Below are 19,496 nucleotides of genomic sequence, written 5' to 3' on the forward strand. Positions count from 1 at the left end.
TTCAATATGAATAACAAATTTAAAAAAAGGTATATTTAACAGTGTTATATGATATACTCTGGCTATGAATGGCTTGATTCCTACCCCAGTATCTTAAATAATAATACACTAGCAACAAATGTATTCAAATCACAGACTGTTTTGGATGCCATGCGCTCAATTGTAAATTCTTATCAAAAATTAATCGACATAACAAAGTAAGAAAACTTATTTTTACATTTCTCAATAAGCAGATCCCCCGTGCATTCATGAACTCCCATTCTCCATATATAAATGATCCCTATGACAAAACTAGTTTCCTTTGGTCTGGGATTTTAATTGCATGGCCCCTTGCCTCATCAAATAATATGACTCTCTTCTCAGGGCTGAGATATTAAAATGTTCCTACCTGATGGGTGATAACCACTTCGTCCCCTTCGTAGTTACATCCTCCTGCTCCTTTGTGCAAACTGCTTTCAATCTTTTTAAAAACGTTTTGAAATCTATAAAGAAAAAAAAACATATATCTCCCGATTTTATAAACTTAAACAAAATATGTCTTACAATTAGTGATCTTCATCGGGCCTAATTTCTCAAGGCCGACCCGGAATTTTTTTAAAAAAATTTACTTGCCAGGCCCGAATTTATTTAAATATAGTAATTATTTTATAATTACTCAAAATATGATATATATTATATGGCGTCTAATCAAATATTTTTATCATAAAACTGATAAATTAGATGTAATAAAATTTTTTTACAAAGCCCGACCTGGCCCGAATTTTAAAAAAATATTAGGCCCGGCCCAGCCCGATTTCTTTTTAAAAAAATAGGCCTAAACTTGGCCCGAAGCCTGTTTGGGCTGGGCCTACTTTTGCAGATCTCTAATTACAATAATTCGTTATCTAATGTTTAAAAATTCTTGGCCGCATTCACTTAGCTTTCTCCTTATCTTTTTATCATTATAACTTTTGATATTATTGTATACTTTATTTGTAAATTCTTTATACATAGTTTAATATTATCATGTTATGTCATATATTACTTTTTTTATAAATATAAATTCAAAAAAAAAACAATGTTACTGGATTGGGTAATAGCGACAACTTAAGAAATAAGCTCAAAAATGTTCCAATTCCAAATAAAATTATCGGTAACAAAAAGAGCAAGAAATCTATTTGCCTTCCGAACATCAAGTCCAGGTTGAAACTGACGCTGGCATTTTGGAAACGCAAAGAAGCTAGAATTTTCTAATTTAGCAATATTTGCTAGGAAAATACTTTCCACCCTAACCACCAGCACCCCGAGTGAATTATTTTCTCTGTTGCTGGTTTGATTTTAATTTTAAAAAGATCTTCATTATTTCCAGATAACTTGTATAAACTTATATATAGATAAAAACTACATCTATATATCTTCAAAAATTTTTTAATTATTTATGTATCCATTTTACTATTCCCTTTTTATAAATAATGTGTCTTCTCATGTAAAAATATTTTTTTAACATATAAATTTTTATAAAATTTTTTATTTTGTTTGGCCTATAATAAAGATGTACTCGTATTCTGATTTTTATGATTAATTTTGAAGTCAATAATATACAAGCAAATTTACATGTTTATCATAGTTGTTTTATAGGCGCGACGATTTTAAAATTTTTATTGGCGGCTGGTGCACCGCTGATATAAAAATGCAAAAGCCCCCCCCCTTCCTCCGAATAATATATCGGTGCAGAGGTCTATCTATAACTAGGCCTGTAACGTAGGGGAAATTTCCCCGGGAAGCTTCGAAATTTTCTCTATAGTATCCCCAATTTTTATTTTATGTTTTTTTTTGATCAAATAAATCAGGATTTCATATTTAAGAAAAATATCTTTTCCTCTTGGTTCATATATCATAACTATGTTATATTTTTGTATTCATTTTCGATAATATAATAGCTCAACTCTAGTAATATTCATCGGATGAAATTTTTTTTGACTGAAATATATTTAAAATTTTTAATAATAACTGAAATAAGGAGTATGATTAAAGATTGAAGAGATATAGGATAAGTCCAACGTCCTCTTCTAATTTAATTCAACTAATAATTTAATGAAATATATTTATAATTTCGCGCTAAATTCATTTTCTATAATGCAAAGTATTTGGAATATTTCAATCTTTAAAAACAGCCTTTAAAATGCTAACAAGATATTTACTCAGTAAAAATTTGTTAACCAGTGAATATGAGATTAAAAATAACCGAAAAATAAGATTACAAATCTGACCCTTATTAATGGAGTATTTATACAATTTTATAAAATTATTTCTACACAAATTGAGAAAGTCGAAGTGGAAATCAAACTTATTTGACGTTCCTCAAGCATTAATCAGAAAATTTATTACATATTACTCTGCTCATATACTTGACACAAAGTATTGCAGATTTTACAGACAATGAAGCTGTCGATAAAAGATTAGATATTATAAATCGATTTTCTGCATATATAGATTTAGATGTTGCCAGACAAATTGTTCGATTTTAAAGATCTGGAATCGTTTCAAACGAAGATTAAATAATTGAAATCATATTACACATACTAATATTCTATATGTTCTTTACAAAATATGAAAAAAAATTTAATATTGACCTGTAAATTTTTAAAAAAAATTCCCGTTGTTTCCCTATTTTCCCCAAATTCCCTCACATGACAATTATAAACATTTTATTTATCAAATAATTATATATACAATAAATATGTTACTATTTTACAATATACATAATAATTCCTTGATTAATCTTTTGCCAGTTATTCCGATGGTCATCTCATATTAAAGGTGAATTATTGTGTTTAAAATTACTGAGATTATCTTCGATGATGCTTTGCAATAATTTTTGATTTTTGTAGTTGAGTTTTAGATTTTCTAGATATATAAAATAAATTAATTGTTTTACAAGTAAGCAACTTAGACAAGGTTATATGAGCAAAATATTTCTTAAAAATTAAAGAATTTCAAGGTTATTTTCATATTAGAGGCCGCCCTAACTAGCTTTTCCCAGCAGATTTTTAGTCCTTTTACATAGGATTTTCAAAATTTTCCTTTTTTGAATCAAGCTGATATAAAAAATAGAGTTTTACTGCAACGTTAACAGCAATTTAAAAAATCTGCAATTAAAAACGGAGCTGGGATGCCCTTATAGAAAAAATATTAATATAAATTTATAATTAATTCTAAAAAACCAATTTCTTGCTGCAATTGTGTAGAACAATGATCTATATAACAAGATGTAATATTCGAGCCATTCTTCAATATCCATATTATGTAAAATTGGAGCTTTTTAATGCTTTTTTGAAAAGATAGGTAATCTAGACTATCCAATGCGAGAGAACCTTTGGCGTCAAATATTTTGGTGTGCGATTCGCTGAATTCAACTACTTTATGACATCGAGCTCTTAAGGAGTCTGTTTAAATACAAGTTTGGATTAAATGGTGTATATATAAGTAAATTAAATTCAAAATTTCTATTTAGTTATATTAAAGGCCTCTACTTGAAATCATCTAATAATCTTTTCATTTTCTCCTGTCTAGCATAAAATTTCATAAATATTTAACAAATTATTTTATCTTAGATATTTTTTTTATAATATATAAAATAAATCTAGTGTATATGTTAGCGGGAATGTGTTTTTCTGGCAATGTGTTATTTTTTCAATTTTAATCATTTTTTGAGTATGTTTTTTTAAATTTAAAAATATAATTTTACCGGAAATGTATTTCAGCATGTTTAGAATACCCATCTTATGAATTGTACATTCTTTTACCATTAACTTTTAAATAATTTATAATTTATATTAAGTTCAAATGTTATTGGCAAAATTATCTGAAATTCATAGGGTGATATTTTAAACATGATAAAATATTTCATGTAAAATCAGATTTTCTTTAAAAAAACGGGCTCAAAATGTAAAGTTGGAAACATAACACATTGCCGCTAACATATATATAATGAATTCCATGAGTAATCATTAAAAAAAAACACGATTTTTCAACCCAACCTCCTCACATTCTTCTAAAATTTTTAAGAGTTAATATCCCTTTCGCGCCCAGCGAGATCATTTGTCATAAAACTTTTAATCAATTAATTTTTATATTTAAAAAACTAATGGTTGCTACTTAGACACATGAATTTACAAAACAATATTTATTATTTCGTATTTTATCATTAACCTGTAAAAATCATTATTTTATTATATCAAAATACAAGTTCAAAGTTAGGTATTTTACGCGCCTAAATTTTTACACTTTTACATCGATAACCATTCTATATAAATATATATAAATCAAAGGTATATAATGTTTTTATAATATATTATTACTAGTATTTCATATTTAGTAAAAAATTTTTAACAATAACTATTATTTATATGATTTTTTGAAGGGAATCCAAATTGGTAACATTGGGATTTTATAATGTAATTTTTTACAATTAAATATTGGAAATATGATATAGTAAGAATTGAATATAGGTTATTTTCCACTTATAAAGCCACTATAATATTTGCAAAAAGTTAAGAAAGTGGAAATTTTTTTATAACACTTTTTTTAAAATTATTATAAATATTTTTTAGATGACCTCAATATATATTATACCAGAGGGAGATAAATTTACACAATATATTAGCCCAAAACCGCATAAATGGGGAATTAAAATTTTCGCTTTATGTGGATCATTTGGAATGCTATATGATTTAGAAATATATTTAGGAAAATCCACAAATATAAAAAAAACTTTGATGGGAATTAGCGGAGATATTGTTATACAACTATTAGAAACTGTTCCCCCACATAAAATTCATAAAATTTACATGGATAACTTTTTTTCTTCATATAATTTAGCAGCTGCGCTCAAAGATAATGGTTTATCATGTCGGGGACCCTTAAATCTAATCGATTATCGAAATGCCATCTGGTTGATGATAAAATCTTAAAGGAAAAAGAAAGAGGGTCTCATGATTATAAAGTGGATTCTAATAATATTATAATTTGCAAATGGTTTGATAACAAATCGGTTATCACCATATCATTATTTATGGTATACATCCCATATCACGAACGAGAAGATGGTCAAAATCTTTTATCAATGTCAAAATTCCGGCCATAATTCAAGACTATAACGGTGGTATGGGCGTGGTGGATTTCCATATGTTAATTGAACTCTACAGAACCGACATAAAATGGAAGCGTTTTTACATGCATGTTTCCTTTCATTTATTAGATTCCTGTGTAGTGAATTCATGGTTGCTCTATAGACGCCACATGAAACAGAAAAATAGTAAACATATATCCCTTTTAGTATTTAAAGCTCAGATAGCTAAAGGATTGATGATGGTTGGAAAGGAAAATGATGGAAAAGAAGGTAGACCTATGTTGAAGATTGAAGGAAGTTGAATAGTTTTCATCCAATCCCAGATATCAGATAATAAAACAGGGCATTGGCCATCAGCGGTTAGTAGACACAGATGCACAAGTACTGCCAAAATGGTTATTCAAGATTTGAATGTATAAAATGTAAAATATCTTTATGTTTAAATAAAAATCGCAATTGTTTTACTTCTTATCATTCAAAATAAATTGTATATTTTTTTATATATGAATATCCCAATGATGACAATTGGTAACATTTCATATTCTATATATATATACACTTTTTTTAAATAAAAAACGTTGAAAATGTGTTATTTGTGTCTTGTTTAACTCAGTTTTAGAAGAAAAAATTTTTTATGTTCACGGGAAATATTTCGGGCGCGAAAGGGGTATATATTATAACTAAGAAAAAAATAAAATTTTAACCTTCCAAACAGTGGCTGAGATATGGGGCTCCAAATGTCAAAAAGTGGGGCATTTTGGGGAAAATACTCTATCTTTAATTTTAAATATCATTGGATATAATTAAGCTAGAAGTGTCTTTGAAATTTATTTATATAGCCTAATGGTTGACCTTTTAAGTTATATAATGTTAAATTTTTTTATATAAATGTCAAAAAACGGAAATAGAAAATCGGAAATGATCATATTATCAAATCGATATTTATTTTTATGAATGGCTATAGGATTAATTAGTGTGGTTAGGTTGGATCGAATTAGCATAACTTTTGGTGGGGTTTTTAGTTGAAAAATGAACCAGAGCCATCCCTACAAAATGGGTAGATCTGGTAGAACAAATCCATAGATCCGAGCACCAACTTATTATATTTATAATATATTTTTATGCATAGAGTACGAGTATTACAATATTAGCATAGAAATAATTATCTTTAAGATTACTTTTTTTAAAATTGTTCTCTTCTTAAGCTGAAAATATTTGATAAATTTTTACACTAGAAACTCGAGTTTTCATAGATAAAAAAATTAGAGGACGAGTAGTTCAACTCAATATTTAGCATCGAATTCGAAATAATTATCTTTTAGGACCGGGCTAATTATTACAGGAATTTATCAGTTATTAAATATTTATAATTCATATATCATTAAAAAAATGCGGGTAATATATTGTTTAATTAATCAATAATTTTCGGGGTCTGACCTAAAGTCATAAAAATTGGCTTAGGCTTAAGCCGACTAGATGAGTTAGCTTTGGCTAGTGTTGGCTCAGGAGTTGGATTAATTGCCCTAATAATTGGCTGGCGTTTAATTTTGAGCCAAAATGTATTTATTTGTTATTTAACTCTAATTCGCTAATGGATATTACGACAAAAATTAATTGCTTAATATATAGCCAAAAATTGCCTTCCCATCAAAAATTTTATAATATTGGCTATCCAAAAAATTTCAAGTTGTATTATATAACCTCTAGCGAGTAGTTCAAGCTGATCCTTGCTCGCACGTATCGATGGAAAGATCCTTCAGTGGACTAATTAAGTAACCACATTAAGAACTAGATTGGACAAATGTACTTTAGAGATATTTTAATCATCAAACTTAATAAAAATTTGTTAAACAACTTTATCTTTTGAGTTTTGATATTTATTTTTATTTATACAGGATTTTGAATTGAATCCGTTATTATTTGAATAATTATATATTGTCTTAGATTAAATAAAATAATTTTTATGAAATTGTTACAAAGTTAAAGGATACTAATTTTGAGATGACATCTATAAAATATGGAATAGACATTTTTCGAACTCCTTAATTTAAATAATTTGTTTTTAATCAAATGAACTCGGATTTAGGTAATAATTATATTTTTTTCTTAAAACTAATAATATAGAGAACTAAAGAATGTCCATAATAATAAAATTTCAGAAATTATCGTACTTTTTAACACTCTAAAGAAATTTTTTAGGAATAGATCTATAAAAAAAACTTCTTTGACCCTGTAAAACGAAATATAAATTTTAAAAAATATTTTATATATAAAAATATAAAATTTATTATTAGTTATAACATTGTTATCCTATCCATATAAGAACACTAAACCTTTCCAAAATATTATAATTCTTGAGAATTTTGATGGAAGAGTAAATTAAAAATAAATAATTGATCTTATTACTTGACAAACCACGATATTTTTTTTAGCAAAACAATTATATATTTTTATAAAGATAATTTGAGATATTTATAAAATTTAAGCAGATTTATGTACCAAATACTAGTTCGATTTTCTGAAATTTATTTAATTCTTCTAAATTTATAATTAATTGTTTCAATTTAAATTATATATATTAAATTGTTCACCATGACTAGTAGAGTATTATCTTAAAAAATGGAGATTGGTCTTAAATAAGCTATTTAGTAAAACTCACTTTTATATCTCAATGTGTTTCTTTAAAATCAGTATATAACTACTTAAGAATGCATAAAATGAGTCATTTCTGCAATTGACACTCTCTCCTTTAACCTTTATTAATATAAAATGGTTTTTACCAGGGAATTATAATTTTTTTAATATATCTTTAATATTGTATTGAAAAACACTCCCGGAAGTACAGTACATTTCTTAGACCTTCACAAAGGATATGTTTATCTAAATTGTGCAAATTTTAGGAAAGAAGCAAATATATTACAAAAATTACCAATAGCCCCCATTTTTTCAAATCTTTTAAATACAATAAATAATAAAATATTTGAAAGCTTTAGATTTAACTATATTACAATAAATGATTTAGCAAATATTTATTAAGAAATTTCACAATTGGTTGATAATTAAAATTCTATACTCAGCCCAACTTGTAAATTTGCATATTTATTCTCCTATATTCATAAAAAAAATTAAGAAAAATAATACCGATTTGATTTTATGACCCTTTCCGGTTTTTGACATTTAAATTTTTTATATTTATCATTATATAACTTTAAAGGCCTATTGTTAGGCTATATAATGAAATTTAAATAACACTTCTAGCTCAATTATATCTAAAGATATTTAAAATTAAAGGGAAAGCATTTTACCCAAAATGCCCCATCTTTTTGATATTTAGAGCCCCATATCTCAGCCGTTGATTGGAGTTGGAAGCTAAAATTTTATTTTTTTCTTAGTTATGACATATGCAACAACATCTAGCAAAAAATTTAGAAAAATATGAGGGGGTCGAGTTGATACTCATGAATTGTCATGGAATTCACCATTATATATATATATATATATGAGAAAAACAATTCGTTAATATGGGAGCAAAAATTACAGGAGTAAAAACATAGAGAACGACACAAATTTATGGGCCATAAGAAACATTAATGAATGAATGATTTCAACATAAAAAACTTTATAAACACAATTAGTACTATATTTTAATATTTAAAACTAACATGTGTAAAATGCACAATTTGGGACTAATTCCCAAAAATAATATAAAAAAACCTTTAACATCATCAGATGCAGTATGGCGTAACAACTTCTTTCCATTTTTAAACAAATTTATAAGATCGGATAAAGCGGCTTCAAGATATAAAGTCACGGCATGTTTAGTTATATTTGATTCAGAATTAATTTCGGTAATTTTCCCAAATTTTTTCTTAAATGGTCCATTAATGATTGTTATGGTATCGGGTAGATACAGGGAAACAAAATTTTCGATAACATTATTATGGTTCGTGTTAGATTCATTTTTGCGTGGGGTGTCATCGGATTTAATTATCTTGAAGGAATCAGCGGAAGAATTTTTCGTTTGAATATGATCGAGCTGTTTTGATAGGTTTTTGTCAATTTCAAGTGATTCCGCCTTTATTAATTAATAGGAAGATAAAAAACTTTGTTAGATTATATTTTATGTAGTAAAGGTCATTTGTAACCGATCAAAATTAATCGGTCCAATTGAGTTTCTGAATTTGATCTTCACCTGGCTTATAGCTTTTTTAAAATAGGTCTGATCAAATTTACAAGGGGCAGACCTTTGCTATTTTAGCGTTTTTACAATTTGATCAATTTAATAGGAAAAACTGCAAAAAACATACTATTAAATTAATTTGAAGGTTTTTGTGTAAGAGGATGAGAGAAACCTCATATGGATAAGGTATTGACTTTTTAACATTCTTTCATTGATTGTGATTATTATATAGAAAGTATGTTGAAAAATTAAATAATGATATATGCTGTAATTTGATATATGCTGTAATTTGATATTTTTATCCAATAAAGAGCCGATCAATGCAATTAATATGACAAAAATGAGGGAAGTTTGAAAAGAAATAATGAAATTATATAATAACCTTAGATGTAGTGCTAATTTTTAAATCTACTATCAAAAGATTTGGAAAATAACAGTATCCTAGAACAAATAATTGAGGTGGTAAAGTATTTTAAAAATAATCAGTTTGCTAATTTCAATGTAACAAGAGGGAGGGATATCTTTTGTTATTTCACAAGATATTCGTTGGAACTCAGTTGTAGATAGTTTCTAAATAACTGAATGGGCAAAATTATTTAAAATAAAATAAAATTGACATTGCAATTAGAAAAAAGATTGAAAATATTACACTCAAAGAGCTGCTAAAGATATGATTGAAATCCTAAAACCAATTGCGAAATGTTTAAAATTTTAGAAAGAAATAAATCAAATATTCGGACACAGTATATTGTAGGAAGAATTCGCAAAAGTGTTTTTTTTACCACCTTACATGCTAATAAAAAAACAAGTAGTGATATCCTTTGCTAAAAGATACAATCAAGCTTTAACTCCTGCACACTTCTTTAAACCCGAAATATCATTCAAATTTAACAATCAATGAAATGGAAATAGAATGTGTGAGGTTTCTGATCCAAACACTGGCATTTTATTTATCTTGGTTCAAGATCAGAGCCATTTACAAAAAATAGATTTTCGGAATATATAATAAAGCTAACCCAATTGAATGAGTGGCCCAAGGAAATTTGATAAAGGATGTATAAATAAAACAACTATTTACTGCATCTTTATCATCCACTTTAGTCGAGAGTATTCTCATCGCTTGGAGTTGTTCACTTGAAGCTTAGGGAATTGATTAGGAACAGAAATGGCAGGAAAATTATTTTTTTTTATTTGCAATTATGTTCTAATACCAATGTCGACGATATAAATATTATCTGTGATTTTTAATATATGTTATTTCTTAGTCTACAAACTAATTATTATTTTTTTTATAAAGAAATATAAATTTTTTAAAAATATATGTGGATTTTTTATATTAGTTTCGTTTTATATTTAAAATATTTAATTTTTCATTATTGCGATTAGGATTAGCAGTTATTTTTCTACTATGTCGAAAATTGAAATAGAAAATAAACTTTTTTGTCTAACAAGTGGTGATTACCGGTGAAATTTGGTTAATCTAGACTTTGCTTATCTAAGTCCTTATCTTTCAGTATTTAAATTTTGATTTTTTATATATTTAAATTGGGAATCGTGATTTAAATCAAATTGATTTCAACAGACCAACCCTAATAAAAAGCTCGCATTTCATCCATTAGAATTTAAGCTCTGCTCTTATATTCTTATTTTTATTCATATTATATATCATTATCTGACTAAAGTTTGAACTCAGGATCTGATTTAAGCGCGATTATTAGTAAGTATAACTTAATTCTTAACAAATATAATAAAAATAAAAATTATATTTAAAAAAAATATACTTGTATTATTTGATCTAGTGAAAGATAAACAGATTCTGAAATGGACTGACAATTAATGTTGGCACATAATATTGGGCAAATGCTCAAAAAAGTCTAAAATATTTTTAAAAAATATATTAAAATCATTATAATTAATTATTATCCTTAATCTTTAAGTAAATTTAGCAAGAAATGTTAGATAATTCGGTAACTCACTGAATCACTGGGAAATTTTTAACATTATTTTTATTTATTTGTTTTAAATTAAAAAAAATTTTTTTTTAATGTTTGGTCTGGTAGAATGAAGTCATATTTTAATTTTAACAATTTATATTTAGCTATAAATTGTCTAATTTTGTATTTTAATAATTCGAGCGATACAATTTTATATAAAATAATAATAACTGAAAACAATATTATATATAAGAGTATCAATTAAATTATATTTAATTTTATGGGTCATTCAATTTCAACGATTTAAAACCCAACGATGCCCAAATTAAACAAGTGTTTACTTATAAATCTAAAAATAACTATTTCTTTTTTGATACTAACCTTTTTCCACAAAATTTTTTTTATTCTAATAAGTTGATTAATAATTTAATATTTGATTTAATAGTCCTAACTATTTTATTGTTTGTAATTTATGTGATACAATTTTAATAAAATTATAATAACTGAAAACAATATTATATAGATGAGTATCAATTAAATTATATTTAATTTTATGGGTCATTCAATTTCGTTTCAAACCCAACAATGCCCTAAATTAAACAAGTGCTTACTTTTAATTTATAAATCTAAAAATAACTATTTCCTCTCTGAAATATCAACCTTACTCACAAAAATTTTTTTATTAATAATTTAGTATTTGATTTAATAGTCCTAACTTAATAGCTTCATAGAACACGTCTTGTTTTTATTGTGAAATTAAAGAATTATGAAAATTTTCACAAGTTATTTTAAATTTTTAAATATACTCCGTTTTATTGTAAAATTAATGAATTATGATAAAAATTTCCACCAAAATGCAGATGATCATTTATTTATCATTTTATAAAAAAAATAATATTAAAAAAAAATAATATCAAAAATTTCTCCGTGATTTAGTGAGTAACCGATAATTCTTATCCAGGTCCGTGCTTAGGCTTTTAAGTAATGGCGACCCAGAACAAAAATATTTTATTAAAATTTAAAGCCTCGTTAACAATATATTATGACTTTTTTAAAGGTTATTTAAATAATATTAGTAAAATCAACAAAAATAGAAATGCACCAAATCAATATCTCAATTTTAGCCTAGCAAAATTAATACACTGATACCAAAAAATTATATGTAGTATTTATTGAAAAAGGCAAATGTAAATAATTATTAAAAGGTTAAAAAATAAGGAGAGGGGGAATAACAGCATCTCCTTTCTTTCTATCGTTTTAAAAGGTTGTAATAATTATTTTTTATAAATTCATATATAGAATCTAAAAAAATTAAAATTTGGGTTAATTATCATTTTTGAATATCGGTCACTAGTATTGGGTATTAAAAATTTCGGCCGAAACCAATACAGACCGATACCGTGGACATCTACAACTCCGAACATTTATATATATTTTAAAATTATCATTTTTTAAGTTTAAAAGTATTTACTTGAATAGCTTGCAAAGGGCATTCTGAATGGCAACCATTATATAAACGAGTCATGTAAGAATAATTGATAATAAGATTGACCATATTATTTATGATTAGAGGAGATGCCTTAAAATAAACATAATTGCTATTTATAAATAGTCTAGACAGATTTTCGCATATCAATCTTGAATCGGTATTTGATAAAATATAATTTACTTAAGTATAAAATATTACATCATTTTATTTAATATAATTTGCCAAAATTTAGAAAAAGTTTATACTTTTTTAAGTAAATTGATTGAAGAAGGAAGACAAACTAATAAGTTATCGAAATATCTCGAAAATAAAAAAAAACATTTTTTTTATTGATGAATAAACTACATAATAATAATAATTTTTCTAACACGATCCGTTAATTAATAACCCAATAATAATAATTATATTAAATAAAGCTAACAGATATCTAACTTTAAGAAAATTACTTTATTAATATTGGTCTCCATACGTTTTATAAATTGTAAAGTTGGCGACCATAAAAATGGAATGCTATAGGGTGCATCAAACAGATTATTTATATTCTCTTCCATATTTTTTACGAATTTTGGAGAAATCTTATGATTAAATAAAGATTGTTACGAAATGTAAAATTTATATATAATAATTGAGGTCTCTTTACCTTTTTATGCCACCAAGGTTGCCACATTGGTATTAAGGAAGTTAACCATGGTTCATTATTGATCAGGATCTTTTCAAAGTGTTGCTTTTCTTTCGTTGTTAAACAATTCCAAATTTGATCATAATTATCTTTTTAATAATAATATAATATTACATTGAATTAAAATGTCTGTGTAAGTTGCATCAATTTAAAGTATTGATATCAGAAGGGAGGGGCAAGGAGATGTTTAGCACCCTTAAAATATTTTATTTTTGATAAAAAGGTTGCCAAAACATTTAGGACTTATGCTTATGATAACAAATAAAATGCCAATTTTATTTTTTAAATCATTTTGCTCCAAAATAACAAAAATTACCCCTAAAAGCTAGCAACACCAGATTTAAACTAGTAGTATTATCAACGTGGTTAAAGATTGTGTAATGAATGGTATCGATGATACTTTTGAAATTTCAATGTATTGTTGTCCTACCTCGATAAATTTTGTTATTGACAAATTTTTTATTTTAAAATGATAGTTATCATCTATTAATATGAATAAATAAAAAAATGTATAGTGTTTATTTGATTAAAATTAAATTGATTATTCTAAATTATTTTAAATTTTATCTTATATTTTAGTTTATTCTCTATTTTAATCCAAATTTATTATAAATATTTATTAGATTTAAATTAAATTAGTTCTAAGTTATTTTACATTTTTTCTTAAATAAATATTAAATTAAAAATTATTTGATAAAAATAATCTATAAAAAAACCCTGATAATTTTTTTTAGTATAAAGTGTAAAGATTTAACCATTTTTAATAATTTCCCTAATATTAAACAATTATTTATTAAATACATCATTCCTTGCACACCTGTTGAATGCTTATTCAATACTCCTAAAAATGTTTTTACTGATAAAATTTTGAAAATATTTTTTTTATTAATATCAAATAATAATATTTAGTATTGATGTTTTTAGATATATTTGTTAGTTATTAATAAATTATTTCCCAAAATGTATTGAAAAAGAATAACTTATTTTATATATTGTATCAAATATATTTGATAAAAATCTATTATCAATATTATTGGACCAGTTTAGAATCTGTATAGGTATCAGTATGATTCATTTTAAAAGTATCATTAATAAGCCTATATATTTTCTAAAACTCAATGTTGGTTGTTTGCAGGGCAAATAGAAGTTTAAGGATCAGATTGTAAAATTCTACTTCAAAATAGCAAAAGTGGTATTAGATGTTTTGAGAAAAGGGGTAATTAAGGAAGGAATGGGGTGACTATTTTTATTAATTATTTTATCGGCTTGTCAAAAACGAATATGAATCAAATAATGAAATTATTCATACATATTCAATTTGTTTAAGAATTAATGTAATTATATGGATCATAGATATAAAGAGTAAACATTAATATTCATATTAATCTTTAAATAGGCCTTATCTAATTTAATTTTGTTATCTGTGCCAAATTTGGGTAGAATTAAGCTAAACTAAAAATTACATTAAATTTAAAGCTATTTTGTAAAATTTTTTACTTAGTTTGATGTAAGTCTTAAATTAAAAGATTTAAATATGGGCAAATGTAACTAGTCACAGTTATTTTTTTTATAAAAACTAATTAATTAGTCTAACAACACCAGTAAATATATATGAGATGGCTAGGATTAATGTTATATTTAATAAAAATTGTTTTAAAAAATTCAAATTAGAAGGTTTAATTTTTTGAACAGGCCAATTTTTACCAAAAAATTGTTTTAAAAAGATGAGGAAGTGGAAATAAAAAAAAAGTTATTTTTTTTATACATTACAAATAAAATGAGTTGAGCCTAGTGCTGTTAATTGGTTGGTTGTATAAAACCAGACCCGAGGTTTGGGTCTAAAAAATCGACCAAACCAGCTCTGAGCACAGACCTGGGGTCCAGATTCGGGATCGTGTCATGTAACGATTTAATAAACAAGTTAATAATTAAATATTTTTTTATTGCAATAATAATAATTAAATATTTTTTTATTGCAATAATAATAATTAAATATTTTTTTATTGCAATAATAATAATGATTGATAGAGGGCAGGGCGGGTCTAGGTCTTGGGGGGTCAGGAATAATTTATCAAAACAAAATATCGATATATGGGTAAAATATAATCTAAACTAAATATCTTTAGATTGAAAGTATTCATTTTTTATCTTGATGGGTATGACTTGGTTTTGGAGGTGGATGGGGTAGGGGGTGAAAGTGGGGGGAGGGGGTGAAAGTGGGGGGGGGGGGTGAAAAATAATATTTTTTGATATGGAAATAAAAATATTTTTTTGTAATAATAATAATAATAATGATCACTCATACAGGGCGGGTATAGGTCTTGGGGGGGGGGGGGTCAGGTATATTTTTATTAACACAAAATATCGATATGGGTGTTGTTTAATTGGTTGGTTGTGTAAATCCCAAACCCGAGGTGGGTCTAATAAAATCACTGCGATCTACATTAGCAATATTTATATAAGAAATAAGCCAGCATTAACTCGAACCCCATAAATAATGTTGTTTCAAATATTTTAATTAAAAATAATTTATCAATAATATCGAACTTAAATAGGAAAATCCTGCAAGCAACTCAGCTTATGACTAAAAAATTTTTAATCGGGGACACTTAGGGCTTGGAAATAATTAAAATGAATTATTATGTAAGTTTGCTTATAGATTATTTCTATACCATCCTGATCATAGTTCAGAATTAGATACGAACTTTCTGACCGGATTTATTTAATTTCATAAACTATGTAGCTAATTTTTTTAATAAAATCCCCTATTTTCTTATGTGATAAAAAAAGTAAATTATATATTTCTACATGATTTTAAAATCTAAAATAAAGATGTGATTGATATTAACGAGTGGCTGCGTCTCTAGTTTCTATACATTCTCGATGGAAACAGTTATAATTATAAATTTAATGAAAATTAATTTCCATTTTTTTAGATTTCGGAAGAAAAGGAAGTTTTTCAAAAAAATTTCTAAAACACATTTGTTTTCAATTATAATTTTATTCGTATTCGTAAATATTATCATCATCGTCATAGCTTTTCTTATTATGTATAATATAATTATAATAAGCATATTAAAACTGAAACAGAAAATAAAATATAAAAATAAAATCACATAATTAGTAATCACTATTTTCAAACTTCAAAGATATGTATTATATAGATCGAATTTCCTTTTTGATATATCATATCGTATGTGAGTTAAAGAGGCTGTGAAATATATTAAATCAAAATGAATCTTGTTTTGTTATTTGGTTTGAAAAACCATTTGAAAAATAATTATTTAAGTTAAATTACAGGAAGTTTTTAAAAAATAACAAAAATTTTCTCAACAATTTCTTTTAAGTTTTTAATAGTCATTTATTTTTATAAATAAAATCGAAATCTATATTTTTTTAATATTAATTAATTAATCATTCTGCTATATTGTTATTTTTTTGCACATTCTGTTTATAAAAGTGTGCGATAATCTCTTCAGAATCTGTTTTTAGTGAATTTGGTGATATTAACTTGACAGTTAACATCGCCGTAAACGTAAACTGATTTCTAATAAATAAGTAAATTTTGGTATTTCTAATAAGAAATCTTCGATTTATTAATGTTAAATATTGTTTAAAATATTTATTCAAATTTCATAATATATTTGTTTATTATTTATTATATATAGATTAATGTTACTTATTTATATAAAAGTTATTTAACAATAAAAATATATTATATACTTTTAGAATTTCAATAGAATTGAATATAAACTATAACTGATCATTATAATATATTTAAATAAATGACATAAAAATTAGATATGATATCGGATCGGTAATCGGTCGATATCAATTTAATATCGGGAATATCGGATCGGATAGGCCTCCAAAAAGTGATATCGGTATACATCTACTTAAAACCCAAATTTATTAATTATACCTTTAAAACCCGTGGTGATCCTGGATAGTTGACATCCCTTTAAAAATTATGACATATATAATATTGGGAATATAACTTTAATATAATAAAGAAAAACTTTTTATTGGCCATTATTTTATCACAAATTATAAATTTACATTTCTTTTTATTATTTATACATGCATGAATGACGTTGAATTTTTATATTGGTCTTCCACATTTAATTACAATATCAATATGTGTCAAAATAAAATTTTACTTTTTTATTTTTTTTCCGTCATGTGAATATTTATTACATATATTTTTATTTTACCATAAAATATTTTTATCAAAAGAAAGAAAATGGTAAGAAAATGAGAATAAAAAAAAAGCTTTATTAATTTAGAATGAATAAGATTTAATTTAAGATTAGAAAATGAAATTTTTTTTTTACTTTTCATTTATCCGAGCCCCAGGTGTAGGTCTGAACCCCGGGTTGGCCTGAGCACAAAATTTGGTCATAAATTTTATGACTAAGCAAATTAACAACACTTGAGCCATCCTTAAATTTTATTTTTCTCTTATCTGGGAAACAAAGCTATTTGGTATGCTTATCAAAAAAATAGGGTCTTAGCATAATTCGTGAGATCCAAATGGGGTGGGCCTAAAGCCAACATACTAAGAAGGTTAAATATTTACCTCATTCTTTCCTTAATCACTGAAAAATGAGTCTTAAAATATGATTCTCAGGCATGAAAAAAGGAATTATAGATGGGCAAATGTTTTACCAAAACAAAAAAAACTAAATTAGTTAGATTATTTAACAACTATGAAAATACTATAATCATTTATTCAATATAATAAAAATATAAGCTTAAAAAGTAATTATTATATCTATAAATACCTAAATTAATATTCTTCATTCTTTCTTCTAAATCAGGATCTTCAGGTGATACATTATCAACTTGTTCTTCAAGATCCCTATAATTTCCTATAAATGTTTTTTTTATTATTTAGTTACAGATTATTAACCTTCATCCCCTATTTCTGCAAACATTTCTTTAGAAAACAATTTATAATAATCCCATAAAACTTTTTCTTCTATTTCACTACAATAAATTTATTATACAAATATGTATAAAGTGACCTTTTATCATCAATAGAACACTCATCTAATACACATTTTTTGTAAAAACTCTCAGTACAATTTTGGTGACTAGAATGTTGATAGCATTTTATACTACAATAATCTATTTTGCATTTGGGGCAAACATATTTAGATTTCTCTCTACAACTATATATAAGATTATACCAAATTATTTTAAATATATCTTACATGAAACAATATTGGAGAGGATTTCTAAAATATTCGTCCATAAATTATTTAAAAATATACCGTGCTAATAAGAGTTCAAGCAATTTTTGGTAGGGAAGTATTAATTCCTGGTCGATATGATAATAAAGCGTATATATTGGAAAATTAATATCACATAAAAGATTTAAAAAATTTAATAATTATTATTTTGCATCTTACTGACATGGGTTTGAGTCAATGATGGTTTGAGTACCAACTACCAATTCTATTTTTTGCTAAAAGGAATTTAATGTGATTTGCTGGATTCCCTGTGATATATTAGGGTATACGGGCTTACTAGATTATGAGAAGATACAAGCCTCCTTGAAGTTTGTTTAAACATGATTTTCTTTGGGTAATTTTAGAAGATATTTGTTAATTTCGGAAATAAGAATTCTTCTTGGAAATAAGAATTCTTCTTGAAAAGTGAGAACCCATATCCCCAAGTTGAAGGATCTAACAATAGAGACGCTATTGTTGCTAAATAGATAAGATTGATTTCTAAAATATCAAAGACTTGGAACGTTTAATATAGAATGAAAATCAAGCAAAAACATTATTTGAAAATTATTGGCCATTTTTGAAACTTAGTCAGAATGAAAGTATATTTAATTTTTATGAAACTTTGATTGCTTAGGAAATGCACCTACCTGAGCAGATATTATATAAGAGATACATTACCACTCTACCCCCCCCCCCCCCCGTCTCACCACCAATTTATTTAACTCCCTACTTTTTATAATCCCTGAAAGATATTTGTAAGACATGTATTTTTATTTATACACTCTCATGAGCCAATTATGATATTACCTACCCCATACTACCAGCGTCTGCATAAGAGGGATGGGGTATGGGGGGGGGGGGGGGTAG

General features: G+C 25.5%; 1 protein-coding gene across 1 annotated transcript; it reads right to left on the minus strand.

Annotated features, from left to right (window-relative positions):
* Nucleotides 1-2,641: 2,641 nt before the first annotated feature.
* Nucleotides 2,642-18,649, minus strand: LOC135930238 (uncharacterized). The gene is made up of 11 exons (XM_065467020.1): nucleotides 18,609-18,649; nucleotides 18,420-18,566; nucleotides 18,305-18,381; nucleotides 18,177-18,263; nucleotides 13,354-13,481; nucleotides 13,160-13,288; nucleotides 12,696-12,803; nucleotides 11,072-11,164; nucleotides 8,825-9,185; nucleotides 3,204-3,425; nucleotides 2,642-2,886 (listed from the first exon to the last, which is right to left on the minus strand). Exons 1-11 carry the CDS (start codon nucleotides 18,647-18,649, stop codon nucleotides 2,789-2,791), a joined length of 1,491 nt encoding a protein of 496 aa, XP_065323092.1. The 3' UTR covers nucleotides 2,642-2,788.
* Nucleotides 18,650-19,496: the final 847 nt, after the last annotated feature.

Source organism: Gordionus sp. m RMFG-2023, chromosome 5 (genome assembly GCF_954871325.1).
Source record: "Gordionus sp. m RMFG-2023 chromosome 5, tfGorSpeb1-WG-v2, whole genome shotgun sequence".
NCBI lineage: Eukaryota > Metazoa > Nematomorpha > Gordioida > Chordodea > Parachordodidae > Gordionus > Gordionus sp. m RMFG-2023.

Bases quoted from the DNA above. Each gene is read 5' to 3' on its own strand.
- LOC135930238 (XM_065467020.1), bottom strand. From the start codon at position 18,649: ATGGACGAATATTTTAGAAATCCTCTCCAATATTGTTTCAT. The intron at 18,567-18,608 runs GTAAGATATATT...TCTTATATATAG, and splicing joins CCTCTCCAATATTGTTTCAT to TTGTAGAGAGAAATCTAAAT. The intron at 18,382-18,419 runs GTCACTTTATAC...AATTTATTGTAG, and splicing joins TGTTCTATTGATGATAAAAG to TGAAATAGAAGAAAAAGTTT.